This window comes from Apus apus, chromosome 1 (genome assembly GCF_020740795.1).
Source record: "Apus apus isolate bApuApu2 chromosome 1, bApuApu2.pri.cur, whole genome shotgun sequence".
NCBI lineage: Eukaryota > Metazoa > Chordata > Aves > Apodiformes > Apodidae > Apus > Apus apus.
The window spans coordinates 95,120,996-95,137,499 of NC_067282.1; the positions used below are offsets into that span (position 1 = coordinate 95,120,996).

The 16,504-nt window shown below is 37.2% G+C and overlaps 1 protein-coding gene across 6 annotated transcripts in view; it reads left to right on the top strand.

Moving 5' to 3' along the window:
* SON (SON DNA and RNA binding protein) overlaps nucleotides 1–14,257 on the top strand; it is a 38,446-nt gene extending 24,189 nt beyond the window's left edge. For 2 of the 6 annotated variants that reach the window (XM_051629651.1, XM_051629738.1), the window contains exons 7-12: nucleotides 871–981; nucleotides 1,353–1,469; nucleotides 8,577–8,724; nucleotides 11,496–11,564; nucleotides 11,664–11,779; nucleotides 12,329–14,257. In XM_051629651.1, the coding sequence (XP_051485611.1) occupies nucleotides 871–981; nucleotides 1,353–1,469; nucleotides 8,577–8,724; nucleotides 11,496–11,564; nucleotides 11,664–11,779; nucleotides 12,329–12,487 (720 nt within the window). In that variant the 3' untranslated portion in view covers nucleotides 12,488–14,257. Of the gene's footprint in view, nucleotides 1–870; nucleotides 982–1,352; nucleotides 1,470–6,897; nucleotides 7,370–7,772; nucleotides 7,854–8,576; nucleotides 8,725–11,495; nucleotides 11,565–11,663; nucleotides 11,780–12,328 lie in introns of those variants that run through there. The other 4 variants (XR_007890647.1, XM_051629814.1, XM_051629903.1 and 1 more) reach the window with 4 other exon arrangements.
* The last annotated feature ends 2,247 nt before the right edge of the window (nucleotides 14,258–16,504 follow it).

The following is a 16,504-nucleotide window of genomic DNA, read 5'->3' on the forward strand; positions in this document are numbered from 1 at the left end:
TATAAAATAAGAGCTGTTTACTAGTCGTAATTTCTTGCATCTTTATACCCCCCAATTTTTTAGACTTCTCTCTTGATTTCTTTTCACATGGTAGAGGTTTATATATGACTTCTTTATTTGCTCCATATTTTTACTCAAACAATTCTGATTAGTGTGTGCAAGAAAGTTTAAAATTTATTTTTATAGAAATTTTATTCTAGTTCAGCAGTACTGATGTAAATAATCCTTTCCAAAACGGACAGTTTTATGAGCTTACCAGTCTGGTCTGACTTATATGCAAGTCTGGTTTAGACTGCAAATTAAAATTTGAAACACAAAAAGCGTGTTCGTGGAATACACGTGATTCTTGCAGTAATATTTTTATACGTAAAACGTGGAGTTTTAGTGTGACTTATGAGAAGGTTGCTGATGTGAACAGCTCTGTAAAAAGGCATTTTTAAAAATTCTGAGCTAAATAACATTTAATTATGTTGGTTAATAAGATTCCATAGAACAGTAGTATGCTTCTCTGCTTATAAAGTATTAGACACTACAACTTGTTGTGACCAAAATAGTTACTTGAAATTAATTATTTTGATATTTTATATGTACAGGTGATTATAAATTATCAGGCTGTTTTAACCTTTAACCTTTTTAACCTCAGATTTTTTATTTGTTTAGGAAAGCACATATTGCTTATACTGAACAAGAGAGTCTCAGGATTTTTTTTATATTGCCTGTTCATATATCAAACCAATTATTCAATGCATAAAACAGCTTTGTAGTACTTGTAGCATTTATTCTACGAAAGTTGTTTGTTATTTTTTTTCCAGATCCAGTGGGTGTTACTGTGGTCTGATTTATTTTTAAAAATCGTTTCTTTCTTCCTAGTGCGTGGACATAACTACAGCTATGAATGATAGAGCAATGGCTCAGAAACGGCTTAATGAAAACTCTTTTGATTTAGAGGCCATGTGCATGTTAAATCGTGCACAGGAACAGGTATGTTGCAATTTTTCTGGAGCATTTTGATGAACTTTAAATGCTTACCCTTCATGCCAACTGTTTTTTCTTACATACTTGATTCTATGATTTAAGTATAGATTTTTCGAAGCTCAGTTTATGGACATGTTGAAAAACTTTATTTTGCACTTTATAGTTTGCTTCATGGTTTTCTTGACTTTGAGCTCAGGTTTTTGGGTTAACATAGAAAGATGCTCAGCTTTTTGGAGTGTCTGCTTACAAATGAGAGTTAATGAACATGGTACTAAACATAAGTGAGAAATCTGAAAATTACTGAGAAGCAACAGAGAAATGCAGAGGAAAAATGTGAACATTTTTATCTTGGTCTTACACTGATTTTTATTTTGTAGATTGATGCCTGGGCTCAATCAAACTCCATACCTGGCCAGTTCACAGGAAGTACTGGAGCACAGATACTGTCTTCAGATGAGCTTACCAACAGTGGTCCCCAAGCATGGATTAGAAAGGTAGAAGTTATGCAGATGTACTTGTCTAACTATGATGTTTTAAATAGCTACGGAAGTATCGGAAAATGCAAAAAATGTGCCTTAAAAACCTATGGTAATGCATGTGTCAAATACAGCAGGTTGAGTTAAGTTATTGTCTTTGAACAATTTAGATACTTGGCTGCTGCTGTGTCCATTTTGTTGTGTATTAAGGTGTTGTTCATGGCATAGAGTACTTCAATAAGGTGTGTGTCTGGTATTTGAGTGAGATTGGTTAATCTATACTGTTACCTTACACTGAAGTGATGTTTGTGATATTGGCATGGTCGCAGTGGTAGGTCCATCACTACTCTTACAGGATTGGGACAGATCAGGCAAGGTTTGATCCCCGTGTTCTTGAACGAGTGATGTTTTGGCATCAACTTCAGTGAATCAAGTCCCAGACTGCCATTTTGTTTGACTTAGTTCTATCTGATTGCTACTTTGCCTCTATATGTATTGCTAGTGTTTTCTAGCCAGAGATTTGGAATGTTAAACCAGGGCTTGGAGCTGAGTAAATAAGTTTAAATGTCATTTTACAGCGAAATAGATACCTCTCACTACAGAGAAATAAGTGGCTTATTTTTGGAGTGTGGTGTGTCATACATACATGCGTTTTGTAAGTTTAATAATTCATGCTTCATCTTCGAAAACGAATATTGAACTGCTTCTCTTTCAAGAAGTAGAACTGAGGAATTAAAGCAATATCCACCTTTCAGGCAAAAGGAGTAATGAATTATTGCAGTCAATCTTGCAGGTAATGTAGTTGAGTACACACTTATCTGCTTATCCTTTCAGAATGCGGAGTTAAGACAACCTGCAAAACTGGGACGTTAGGTTTGAGGCTTAGGTTGAATTTTCCATAGAACTTGGTGTAAACAGAACACAAAGGTCTGGGATTATCCTAAAAGTAGAAGTATTTTTGTCAAGGTTCACTAACTTTTTTTCCACTTTATATAGCCAAGCACTACAGAGAGCCAGGCAACAGCTCTCTGTTGAGAGGCTCAAGTTACTTGCTAGATGGGAATCTTTTGGGCTTTTCTCAGTATTAATATAAAGCATAGATAATAAAGTCTTATTTTAACAATTCTCAACTTTTGAGGTTATAGCAAGGCATTGGCTTTGATGATTACAATAATTGGCCCTGGGAGAGGAATTTAGAAATATAAAGCACTCGGCAGAGGTATTGGTGAGAAAAGGAGAGCTTTTCCACCACCAGACTTGTGAAAGAGATCAGCAAGCTAGAAGGGTTCTCCCTTTCTGCATGCCTTCAGTCAGTTCCCAAGGCAACAAAAAGGGAGTATCTCTCATAATCTCTTTCCCAAGCCTCCTCTTCTCATCCCGTTTTCATTCCTTGAAGTCGTTTGGCGGTCTTCTTTGCCTCACAGTAACAGGAGTGTCTGCTAACAAAAATTAAGTGGAGAAGACAGGTGCATTTTCCCTCCATCTTTTAACTTCGCTCTGTGATCTGCTTTAAAAAACAACAACAAAACAACAAAGTGCTTTATAGGGAGAAAATGAGAGAAGGGACCGGTCTCTTGGCTGGACATGACTTCTGTGAGGAACAGAACATTTTGAGTCTGGATATGGAAGTGATCTGTCAGAAGCACTTTGGTCTTTTCCATAGCTGTAAAATGTAGTTGTTTGCAGTAGTCGGCGTCCTCCCTAGCAAGCGTCATGTGGTTTGTCAGAAAGGAGGCTGCTACTGGAAACGAAAAGAGTTCGGTGAAGAAGATAAGGACACAGTCCTCTTTTCTGCTCTGGCATTCCTCAGCTTGACTTCTTTTGCTTTTTCCAGGTTCCATGTTCGCACACACATTGCCATCAAACTCATGAAATGACAAGTAGTTACAGTCATGTGGCCTATACAAAATGCGTTAGGGGCTACACAAGACTCACCCTGTGCATTTCAAAAATGGTGAGGCCTGTGAAAGCCTTCAGAAAACTTAAGTTTGATGTACTTAATGTGGAATCTCCTCCTGTGGTTAGAGAATGATTTCACAGAAAAAGTGAAGTAGGGATAATGGGTTATGAATGCATGTTATCTTTCTCAGTGAAACAAATGCAAACCAACCATGGAATGCAAAGTACATGTATTTTATTTAGATGCTTAAATTGTGTAACTTAGTTCCTGCTTAATATACGATGTAGCACTGAGAAGTCAGACTCATGATTCCTTCTTTTTTTTTTTTTGGTCCTAGGAAAATGCATTTTAACATTAAAGAAAACTAGTATTTTTAAATTTTTCGTCTAGTAGGGCTGTGGAGTTTCTTTAGGTATGTTGCGTGTGTAAATTAATGCACATTTCTGACTGAAATGTTGCTTGCTGAAGGCATTTTTCTTTGGAGAGTGCCATAAGCAATTGCCATAAGAGGACTTGCGGATGTGCACTGTTCAGCTGAAACTGAGCCCATATCAGCTAGTTACTTATGTATCAAAGAATTAGAACATGTGTAGAAATTATGCTTGACAGAGATAATCACAAAACTAGGTAGGTGTAACAAAACAGAAGAGTAATGTTAGGAGGGTAGAAAAATGAAAATACTTGGGAAACTTGTTTGGTAAGTGCTGTCTTCACTTTGCATTTCTTGGATTTCAGCTTTTTTTGTACTTCAAAAATGACTCTGGAGAGGTAATATGTACTCAAACCAAAATATGCCTGCAATTTAAATTTTATCTTAAAGTTTTGAGGAAATTAGTTACTGAAGCGGTTAACGTGGCGTACCTGAATGATTGACATACCAAGTAGAAGTATGCCGTATTTTTCTGAGTAATGTGCTAATTCATAATGTTCATGGATAGGGTTCTGAGCAGTATTGATGAAAGAATCATGTTAGGTTTCTCGTATCATTGAAACAGATTTATGAGCAATATTATCTTTCTCTTTTGAAAAGTGGTTTCTGTTCCAGTTTATCATCAGTGGTGTAATCAGTTCACAAATATGACTTGCTTGTTCTGGAGGTTGCTTCTTTTTCCTTTTTTTCTTACAAATAAAAATGTGCTGCTAAGTAAATGTCAAATCGGAGGAAGTGATCAAATATTTTTTCCAAATTCTGTTGAGGTCTACTTACTCAGACTTTCCCAGACTCACTGCTTGTTTCTGGATTCATCAGCTTAATTCTGTAGTCTAAACTTGCTCTCCAAAACAACATTTTTGCAATATTTTACGTATACAGGATAATGCTTGGGATCTGTTTCATTCAGTTGTGCTAAAGCAGGACACAGTTTTACACTATAGTCATTGTTGTGTAGCAAGTTCTAAAAAGTTAAAGCATTCCTTCCATTCTTCCACAGTCATAGCTTGAGTTTTACTCATCTGCTAACAATGGAGGTAAATTGTGATTTGTCTTGTGATTGTCACTTGCACAAGGACTGTTGACCTTCCAAGGAGGCCACTTATCAAAATATTTGTATTCCTGTTGCCTTATATGAAATGAAGACCACATAGCAAGGCAAATCAACTATATGTTAGTAAAACTGGACTGGCTTCCATTCAGTCCTCAAAACTATGGTTTTTTTTACAGCTATCCTCAGTTTGCTTTTTACTGATTGCATGCAAAAGCTGTGAACAGAAATCCTGAAGCTGATTGGGAGCTTAGTTTTTGTAAGGCACTTGATGGGATTCTTCAGAAATGTAATCTTCCTCCTATATTGGGGAAAGAATATGGCTGCTGCTAAAAGTGCCAGTTGATCTAATGAAAAGCTTTTGCCAAGGTTAGATGATTGTTCCTGGTAATTGACTCGGAGAAATGCTTTAGAGTTAGTCTTGAAGTAACCTTCAGGATAGCCTGTTGTGCTATAGCTTAAACTATCCACCTGGTGCCTTTGAGGCTTTGATACCTCTTGCTTAATAAATTACTACTAAAAAAACCCAAACAAACCTTCCTTCTGACAGAACTTAGGCTTTAGTGCCATGTCAGCATTGTGAGAAGGAATGTGTACTGTATTTTTCAGTTTCTTAAAAAATTACAGCTTTGATATTTTTGTATGTTGTGTGTACTGTTTTAGAGATTGTTCAGTTCAATGCAGTATGCTGTCCTGTTCCCAAAGACAGCTGTCGCAGGTAAACAACAGTGACTGTCCAGCTTGTATTGTCTCTCAGCAAAAATGCTGTAAAATCATCTTTCAGATGTGATTTTTTTTTTTTGCTGTTTCAGCCCTTAATTGCTCATTTAAGTCATTCATGTCCCCCAAATTTTTTTTGCCCTAATGTAGCTTTAAAAGAGGAATAGTTTTGATTAAAATTACTAAAGAACTCTCTTAACTGATCAGGTTTTACTGTGTAGCATTCTGTTTAAAGGAAAAAGTTGACACAAGAACGTGGCTTATTAGTTGTCTCCATCTGCTGGCAGAATGGAAGTATGCTTTATTTGGAGCTCAAAAGATGAGAAAAAATGTATTATTTTTTTATTTGGGTTTACTCAAATTTGGATTAGTGAATGAGAGTAATAATTTTCTAAATAATTAGGGAATTCCAACAACAGTAACCAAATACTGAGAAACCCAGGAATTCATGATATTACATATGCCTCAATTTTATGTCTTCCTCATGGGCCAGATCTTGCAAGGGCATATAGCTGCTAAATAGTTTTGTGAAACTAGGCTTCTTATGATTTTTAAAACTGAAAATAAATTTATATCTTGTTTCCCTACTCTTGTTAACTTTTCTACTATTCTTATATTTTCAAATGTGATTACAAACACAGCACTAGTTTTTACCTGTGCTCTATTAAGTCATAGGCTGAGTGAAGTTGTCTGTCATTAAGTTAAAAAAAAATTAGTGAAAGTGAATATAGTTGTACAGATTATACTAGATATGTTCAGATTATTATTTTAAAGAGAAGGCCCTGCAAACCTGAAAGAATAACTTTTTTTACCTGTTGAAGGCTTTCTTCAGTAAACGGAATCAAAGTAAGCTTTTCCTGGCTCCTTTCATATTGGTACCAGAAATAACCGCATTTAGCCTCTCAGCATGATGCACAGGTACAGCTATTCTGTCATGAAAAAGAGCTTGGATTTCTAATTCTTTGTTTTCTTGATTCTGTTGGACGTATTTAAGAATCAGCATAGTGTAAATAATTCCTACTGAAGTTAGCAGATAAAATTCTGAATTCACATATTTCAGAATTTAGAATTATTTCCAGTTTTTGGAATCTTTTCAGGCTCTGGTAACTGCTCTATAGGAGCTTGGAGCTTTGATTTTTAACTACAAATAGGAGTATTGTGATGCTGTTCTCTCCTTTGTCTGCTACTCTTAGCTCTCAAATTAGTACATTTGCAGGGGTGATGAGAAAGCTGTGTAACATTTAAATGACCTCATCAAGAAATTGCACTTTTAACATTTGTGAACTGAATACATGCTGGTGATAATGAAACAGGTGTTGATATTGAAAATTCTATCATTGCAAAGCAGGTACAAAAGAGGAATCGGAACCCAGGGTGACATTGACTGGGGTTTGTATCATTCTCGGCATGGTTGCCCTTTTCTTATGAGAGGTTCCTGGAAAAGAGAGGGAAGGATGAAAAAATGGAAGTAAGTAAAAGCCATTCTAGGTGTATAGATTGAGGCAGTTTGTATTGAAGAAACTGATTGTCTCTGTGTACACACACACTGCATGGTCTGCACCAGTCAGAAAAAAAGTTGAACTGGAGAGGTGCACTTAGCCTCTCTTCTTCTGTCAGAGCACTTTGTTACTGAATGCAGCATCCGGTTGCATGATTGATAGGTATTTACTGGTTAATAGGTGAATATTTGGAGAAGTCCTTCCACAATCTTCAATTTTTTTTTTTTTAAATTTTTTAACACCATGTATTAGTGGGGATTCCACACATCTGCATCATTAGTGTGTGTCAGTTGCCAGTTTGAAATCCCCTTAAAAATATATGACCCTTAGTCTCTGCAAAAGTAAGACTTCTGGTTTTGCTTATGTACAAATCCGAACCAAGGACTTATCAGCCCTTTGTCCAAATCTGCGAAATGCTTACTTTTGCAAGCACAACTCAAAATAAAGGAAGAAAAGAAATTGTCCTCTATTGATTTGCTTTGATAGTAAGTAAAATTTTCACAAAACTACTAGGCATTGTATCATCTAATCCACTATGCGAAATAACTGATGGACTTATCAGTGCCAGTGTGTAAACTTGTATATTTTAAGGCAAGCAATATTTTGCTGTGATGGAAATGATTGACTTACTTACTTGGGTCAGCGGGGGGGGCAGAAGAGAGATGATAGTTCACAGAATAACCTGTGAACTTTCACCCCTCTATATGGAAACTTGTTTCAGGGTCAAATCCTTGTAGCTGCCTTCTTGCCACGGTCAATGCCAGCCCTACTATTCACAACACTGCGGCCATCGAGGCCTAGGTACGTAAACATTTAAGGAGTTTTTAAAGTTCTTTACATCAAAACAGATTTTTAAAATTTCTGTTTATAAGCTTTCACCATTTAACAACTATTATGTTAATGATGATTTGAAAGAATGTGAAGACTACTGCTGCTAAACTGTGTGGCTAAGCGCCTCTTTTTCCTTTAAAAAAAGAAGAAAAACCTGTATTTTTCTTACGGATTTTCAGAGTAGAACTTGAATGTGCAACTGCTGTATAATAAAATGGGGAAACTTTTTTTTTATATTTTAAAATACGCGTAATCACTCTGTGAATGTCATTACTAAATGTGCTTGTATTTTGTTCAATAACTAGGTACACTTGGCACACATGTTGCCAGTTAAACAGTTAACTGCCTCCTTTCACAAGATGCGAAGAGATTCATTGGAACCAAAGTAGCGTGTTTAAAAATGGACGGTTATCGTTTTATTAAATACATATGTCTGAAATGGGTCACTTGCCGCTTTTGGATTGCATTAGAATTTTCTTAAGTTGTTCTTTTTTGAAAGTATTGATTTGTGTCTTGTGTGTCTGCGTGAATTCTGGTTTATACAGAATGTTAATGTATATAAAGCTAAGGTGTATTTTTTTTTTTAATTGAGTCTGTAACAAGTTGTTAGAAACATTTTTTGGAAGCTCCCACTTACATTTTAAAATCTCAGTGCTAACTTTAGGACTTGTTTTACTTTTCTTTTTCTGGATAGGATCAGTTCTTAAGAGCAGCCCCTGTAACTGGAGGAATGGGAGCTCAACTGATGAGAAAAATGGGCTGGAGAGAAGGAGAAGGGCTTGGAAAAAACAAAGAAGGCAGCGTTGAGCCTATTATGGTTGATTTTAAGACGGATCGAAAAGGTAAGCCCATCCTTAAGTGTCTTACAGCAGTACAAAGGTCTTATGTCTATTTTGGAGATAGCCAAATACCTTGGAAGTAGTAAGCTTTTCCTGGTACAGCTTCACAAGGAAACAAACAAAACCAACCAACCAAAAAAAACCCCAAACAAACAAAAAAAAAAAAAAAAAAAAAAAAAAAAAACAAAAACAAACAGCAAAAAGCCTGGTGACAGAGTTGTTGTCAGGAAAATACTTGAACAATATTTTGTTGCTTTTGTAAAGTTCTTACTACTGAAGAGTTCCTTCAGTTTACCGTGATTAGTATCAGTCAGAGGGAAGAAATAGAGAACAGTCAATTTCAGTAGTATTTTCTCAAGCAACCTCCATAACAAAGTAATGGATTTTTCTGGTGAGGAGAGAAGAATTAGCTCTGCTCATTATGTTGCTTGTTGCTTCTCCCATCACGGGAAAGAGGCAGTATTGCTGGACAATCTTTGAGCACTTTGAACATTAAAAATATATGGGTGGTACACAGCTGTATCACTGCTCAGGTTTCCAGTTCTATAAGTGTGTCCCAGGATCCTCATGTGGCTTCTGATTAGAAGTTTTCTTAATGCTTGCAGACTGTACTATCTTAAGTTTCAAGGCCTAAGGCTGGGCATTCTCTAACAAGTAGTTTGCTCTTTCTGCTTCAGACTTGGTTTTCAGCAACAATTCAAATGTTAGATGGAATTAAAGGATGCCTCTTTGGCCTGTGATAGATTGATCTGAAAATATTGGTAACCTTAGTGATTGTTGAAAATGCAATCTTACCTGGTAATTTCCACAAAAAATCTAAAGGTGTTTGGTGTTGGTAAAGAATATTTTTTCATGTTGAGCCAACCAAGTCTGTAATATGGGGTGACATCTTGCATTATGAAGAATCAGCATGTTTCATGTGTTACAAAGCAACAGTGATTATACATCTATGATAAGGAGCTGAAAAGCTTCTTCAAACATCAGTGTTCTTTGATGTTTAAATGTGTAAAAAGTAGTTGTTTTGAAGTTCTATGTAGATGTTTAAAGAGAAGTCTGAAATTTTAAAAATGAGCCTGTCTGTTAGGAAATAACCTAAGTTTTTGTTTTGTAGGGTTTTTAAACATTTTTAGAACTCACCCCTAGATGAAATACTATTTATAGGTACAGGAACAAGCAGTTTGCTAAGGAGTTACTCAGCAGGCTGCACTAAGACATGAAAGGTTATCTGCCCTTTTTTGTAGCTTTCCCTTAGACTCTGTTTTTTCCAGACATGGAGTGAGATCTGTAGTTCTCTCTCAGACAGCATTGAAACCAAACCTTTCTTGAGCTTTGCTGTCAGCCTGTAAATTGTTGGTTGTCCATGTTCAAAGAAGGTTAGTCCATTAGCAGAGCTTGTTGGGAGTCTGGTGCAGCTTTTTTGAAAATCCTTCCTGAGGTACTGGGGACAAGATACAGAAAACAAGTGTCAGTGACTTAAGAGTGAGGGAGATGCAGTATCAGTGGGGAGAATGACATAAGAGGTTTTGTTGTTTGGGTTTTATTTCGGTGAAAATCTTTTTATTATTTGGAATATAAATTCTGTAAGGAAAAAAAAAAGCTTTTTTTCAATGATTGTTGTCTATGAGGGTTTCATGCCACTTGACAAGTCCCTGCTTAGGAGCTGCATGAATATTAGGATGAAAATCTGGTAAGGAGAGAAGGTTTTTCCTTTAGAACAAAACAAAAAGCCAACCAAAAAAATGCTGATGGAACAGGAAGAAACTGGAAACAATTGCAGTATCTCCCTGTCTTTATTCACCAAAGCCAGGAAGAGAAACAAAGTGAGGTAAGAAACAAAGTAATGTTGAAGGATTGAAGTCTGAGAAGTTCTGGCAAACTGGTCGGGTTTTTTTCGTTGTTGTGTGGTTTGGGGTTTTTTTGTTTGTTTATTTTTTGTGTTGTGGGGGTTTGTTTGTTTTGGTGTTTCTTTTTTTGGTTTTGTGTACTGAAAGTAATGGCAGAATGATTGGAAAGAAACTAGAGTTACTTCATAAGTATGGCATGGTTATTGGCTTCTGATAAATTTTTGGCAGTTGTTACATTTTATTCCTTACACTTGTAAGATTTTAAAAAGAAACATGTTCATCTGAGGTGTTTCACAGTGACTTCCCTTGGAACTTGTGCTCTTTGTATTGACTTGGGGTCCAGTTGGATGCTTTTCTGCTACTTCATATTCAGAGGTGATTGAAATCACGGTAATTGCGCAGTGAACTTTCACATGAAAGATCAATATATGAATACTGTTAAATAGAGCACATGCAGTAAGGACACTGCTGTGTTATTTGTACCATAAGAGGATATACTAGGAACACTTTCTACTGTTTAATGGATATACTTAAAATGCTTAGTATGTTAGAAGCAAACTGCTAAGGTAGTGGATGACTTTTGAGTTGCACAAAACAAATACTAAATCAAAGAGTGAGTTTGAAGTTTATATCTTGTTCAGTGTTCCTCCAAAGGAGGCATGGAAAACCATTTTTTTTCCTGGCTTGCATAAGACTACTCAAAAGTTTTCTGGCGTGTTAAGAGCATCACTTGAGCTGCTGAGAAGAATGTTCTGTGTAGGAGGGAGGGGAAAATCCAACACGGGATGAAAGGGAGGTTTGAAAGACTTCTGAAAGACAGTTGTGTCGTGTCTTCAAGTTTCATCTCCACTGGTATGTTACTGCTTTATTGAGGAGAATATGGAAATCATGTGGGAATCACAAATGTAAACTGTATTGTGTTTTATTTAGGGCTTGTTGCTGTGGGAGAGAAGGCACAAAAGAGATCCGGACACTATGTTGTGATGAAGGATCTTTCAGGTGAGATTCTTCTTTGTCTAAAAAAAAAAAAAAAAAAAAATCACTTAAAATTATTGGTTTGATATCAGCATTGAAATTTCAAATACATTTTATCTTTAGGTAAACATCCAGTTTCAGCATTGATGGAGATCTGCAACAAAAGAAGATGGACACCACCTGAATTTGTGTTGGTGGATGATAGTGGGCCTGATCATCGCAAACATTTTATCTTTAAGGTGTGTTTCAGTTTCCTTGTTTGCTGTTGTTTTTTCTATTAAAGGTGATACAAATTCAAATTAATCTTTGTATATAAGCATATAAGCCACCTCAGGGGTGGCTAAGGACTGCTAGGCAGTGTCTCGATGCTAAAATTTCAGAGTCCTCTTTCTGTAAAGGTCAAATCAGATCTCTCAAGCACATGAATCTGTAAATCCATCAAGAATCACACTGCTCTGCTTCTTACTAAAATTACTAACCTAGATGCTATCATATTTCTTGCAGTTTACTTGCAGGTGTGGTGTTAAGTCTCACTGCTGCAAAAGTAGTCAGCAAGATTTAGTGTGTTTTGTCCTTTGGTTATCATAGAACGCAGACTTTCTTTTTCATCTTGTATTAGCAGTTACTACTTGGAAATGGTTTTGCTTACAGACCACTTACAGACCAGATGTGGTTTTCCTAAGGAGGAATTACATAGAGAATGTGCTTAAAGGAGCGCTGTAGCACTGTGTTGTAACAGAAGTGAAGAGGTGCTTTCTAATTCTTTCTTCCTCTTCTTTCATCAACAGGTGAGAGTCAATGGAAATGAATATAGGCCTACTTTTGCCAGCCTTAACAAGAAGCATGCTAAAGCCACAGCAGCAACTGCGGCTCTCCAAGCGATGGGACTTGTACCAAAGGAAAGCATGGTTAATACCACCATGTTTAGGAGTGCCTCACACCGCTAGATATTGTTTTTTTTTATATTGACATTATTTCAGATAATTTTACTCTGCACAAAAATGGTATTTGCCCTTTCATGTTGTAAATACATTGGCAATTCCCACGTTGTAAAAACTGTACAGACACCTTCAGGTTTTTCTTTTGTACCATCAAAATGTATTTAAATCATACTTAGTTTTTGGTATGTTTATATTGTTTACATTAGTGATGTAATTATTTCTTAAATGACTAAATCAGACGACAGACTCTGGAGGCATCAGTAATCTAAACCCTTGTTTTAAAACTCATGCAATTTCTCTTCAATACGGAATGTTAACACTTTCATACTGTTTTGTACTATGCTGCAGTTTTCCCTGGTCTCGGTAAAGCTGCTCTTGCACTTTTGCCGACAGCTGGTCAAAAGTCCTGCAGCTTCACCCTCGTCTAGTTGAGACTGGCGTGTACTGCTGGACAGATACTGGGCCAGTCCTGTCACCCCTGTGAGAAGGCCTGCAGTGGCAGCCCTGTTGTACAGTGGTCACCCTGCAGCTTCTCTTTAAATTTTGCCTGGGGGGTTTTAACTCAGTGGTGTACTGCGACTGGCCACACAGCCCATCCTTTTAGAACATACATGATTAGGCTACAGACTTGCTTCCAAAGGAATGGCAGAAAGTCCAGCAATGGAACCGGTGAGACCTGCAATGTAAAGGTGACTCTCCCTGCATGTTCTGAGAAGGGAGATGGTGGAGTTGTCTTTTCCAAACAAATTAACACACTGCCTGATGTTGATTGTATGAATTTGTGGTTAATGTGAATTTTAAACTCTTAACAAATCTACAACTGGATTTGGGGGTGGGGGGAGGGGATAGAATGATGCTTAAATTGTTGTACCCAACTTGGTCAATAAAGCAGCACAAGTTCATAATCTTAATCACTGGTCAGTAAACAGTAATTAAAATGTATGCCAAAACAACTTTTTGAAGAAACGCACAGTATAAAAAGTGTGATTTATGAAGATTATCAACAGCTGTTAGGGTTGCAGAATCAGTTCTAGTCATTTTTGGTTGCTTTGGACTATTACCAAATTAACTCCTTGGGCTTAAATTTTCTGTAATGGTACTCTGCCCTCAAGGAGACAGCCTGATCCAGAGTTTTGGCAGTTTGACAAGGGAGAGGATATAGAAAGCTTTTCCTTCTTTTTTTTTTCTTTTTTCTTTTTTTTCTTTTTTTTAATTTTTAATTTAAGAAGTGTTAGTACTTTAGCTATGTGCACTTTGAATTGGAAAGGGCATTGTGCACCTCTTGCTGGATTTGTCCGAGTTATGAGCAGATCACCAAGATTCGTGGACTCAAGTAGTTCAGGTGCTTATTTCAGAAAAGTCTTTTTGAAGTCTCTTTGTATTACATCTGCTGACCAGAGCTTTTTCTGGGACAGGGAAAAGAATACAGTTCACACGCAGTTAAGGCTGTGCTCGGGCCTAAAATGAATTGACTTTTGGAATGGTAGTAGGAACACTGAGGTGAAGAGTTACTAGTACCTCTTCTTACACAAAGTAAGGTGACTTCTGTGTATTCTGACAACTGTTATGGAACAAGGTGTCTTTTTTTTTGCCCTAAAGGGACAAGGATCAATGTCTTATGTTGTGTACAGCAGAGAAATGGTATTTGGTTCTCCACCACATACTTGCAAGAAATAAAGCCCCTTACTAGTCTGTCAAAGCGCTCTACAAATGCCTAAGTTAATCTTGATTTTCATGGACGTAGTTGTCTTCAATTAAAAACTTTTTTCCATTTGGCTTCTTGCCTTTGGTCTCTGACTAAATATTTTAAGATCTCCTTGCCTTGTTTGCCGAACTAGGTGGAAGGTGTGTATAAAAAAAAAAGTCAGTGTGATGGTACAGCAATGGAAGGATCTAATTTGGGAGAACTGGGTGTTATATCTGCCTTAGCTGAAGTCTGGCTTTTTGATGTATGACTTAAAGTAATTAACTTGGGATGTGGGAGCAACTCCTAATCAGATGTTTGTTTAAATGTCTGGTTTGATAGAGCTAAAGCATGGGAGGTGTTGATCATTCAGTTTGGTCTGTTGTGTCCATGTAAGCACTGATTTCATAGCTATACATTGTCACATCTGGGAATATTCAATCTTTTTACTTGTTTTGTTCTGTATTCCCCATGTATAATGTAAAGACACGTTACCTCACAGCAGCAAGGAGAAAATTAATTCAGTCCCATTGAAGACCCCACTTAAAAAATAACTATTTAGGCAAGTTCTGGATTTCATGCCTTAAAAGATGTGTGTGGATTTAACCTCTGGTTTTAAGGAAGACTTATAAAAAAGAAAATAATTAAGGTCTGTAATGCCCTAATTATTACACTTGTTCATTTTGAGGTTTCTGTTTTAGTTTCATTCCTTGTTTAGAATGGTATATGAATATAAAGCTAGTGCAGCAATATGCTTCTGTTAAATTTGTAAAATTGAATTGGTTTGAGTGTCCTTTGCATGCAGGAATAGATAAGTAGTGATACATTAAAAAGAACAACTAGGAAACACTCGCTTGGAACCTGGTTATTTGTGCAGCACTTCAGCTGTCTTAAAGGTGAATAGTCTGTGACATGATCTCTTTGGCTGTTGGATTTTCTTTTGCTGCAGAATTATTTACCTAGAAGTAATCTTGCTGGAAGTGCTTCTGTCTTTCCTGTCATGTGGGGGAGAAGCATTTTGGAGCAGGTGCCTGAGAAGCTAGCCAGCTTCCACCAGAACAACATCTTGGCAGTCTTCTGATTTGTAGTTTTTAAATAGTTAGGACTGGAGGAACAGGACGGTGAAGTTCCTGTGCCTTGGAATATTAGAAACTGCCTCTTCAAGTGCAAAAACTATATGAAGTCTTAATCAACTGCCACAGTCTCTGGCTCTCCCAAACAAATCATAGTATTGATGAAAATCCACCTGTTTGGATAGGTGTAAGAAATAAATCTTGCCACTCTGCAAGTGTCTGGAATAACCAGTAAGATTTACCATAAATACCTTTAGGTGGAAGAGCAAAAGACTGGGTCTTTTGCTGTCACTCTTGGAAGGAAAGTTCATTGGATCCACATGTGCTTCAAGAACAGCGCTGAACCCCAGAGCTGTAAGCAACTTGAATATGACTCAAAACCAACAGTTTACTGTATGAGGAGGAACTACGGCTCAGGTAGTAGTAGTATTTCCAAGAAACAGGTAGGTTTCAGTCCATGTATCAGAATGGTTATTGGCTTGGTTAAAACTGCTTTCACACAGAGACAGCTACTGAACTGCTTTTCCCTGTTGTTCTCAGGACTTGGTTCCATGTGTCAACATGTGCTGTAAGCAGGCTCACTCCTTGAGACCATGTTTGGAAGGTGCCGTCTGTTTTGGAACTGGGGCTGTGGGCTCTGAGGTGTTGAGCAGCTTTCAAAAGAGCTCATCCCTGTGAGAGCAGAGGAAGCTGTGCTCTGTTTAGGGCACCAGAATGTGGTCACTGTGAGAACTGCTCTTGGTGGGTTGGGTTAACGGTGAGTCGACAGCAGCCTGAAAAGCCCTGTCATAGAGGCTGTTGCTGATGGGTATAAAGACACATAATAAAAAAGAGGCATTGAGTTAGCTGTTACTCTCTTAAAAAGGAAGTGTAGTTAACACACCAGCCACTTCAGAAACCCAGTCTTCAGGTTTTCCCCATGATGCCATTAACACTGGGCTTTCACTCTTGGTGTCTGATAGATTAATGGAAAAAAGTTCAGTAATTTTCTTCTAGATTAGTTAGGGAGAAGTGTAAAGATTAATTATAGTTGGGTTATATCACCCTGAACTCCACCAAGAAACAGTATTTGACGCTATCAAGGCATTTAATAGTCCAAGGAGCTTTTTCATCTTAAGAGAGGGACTTGCCCTTTATCTAGGTTTTCTAGAAGTTGTCTGGGTCAGCGTAGCACGAGGCTGATGGGGTCAGGGCAATTCCTGTAAAGTAACAACGTGTCATTGTCTACATGCTGTATTGGGGTAGCATAGAAAGCACAGGAACCTT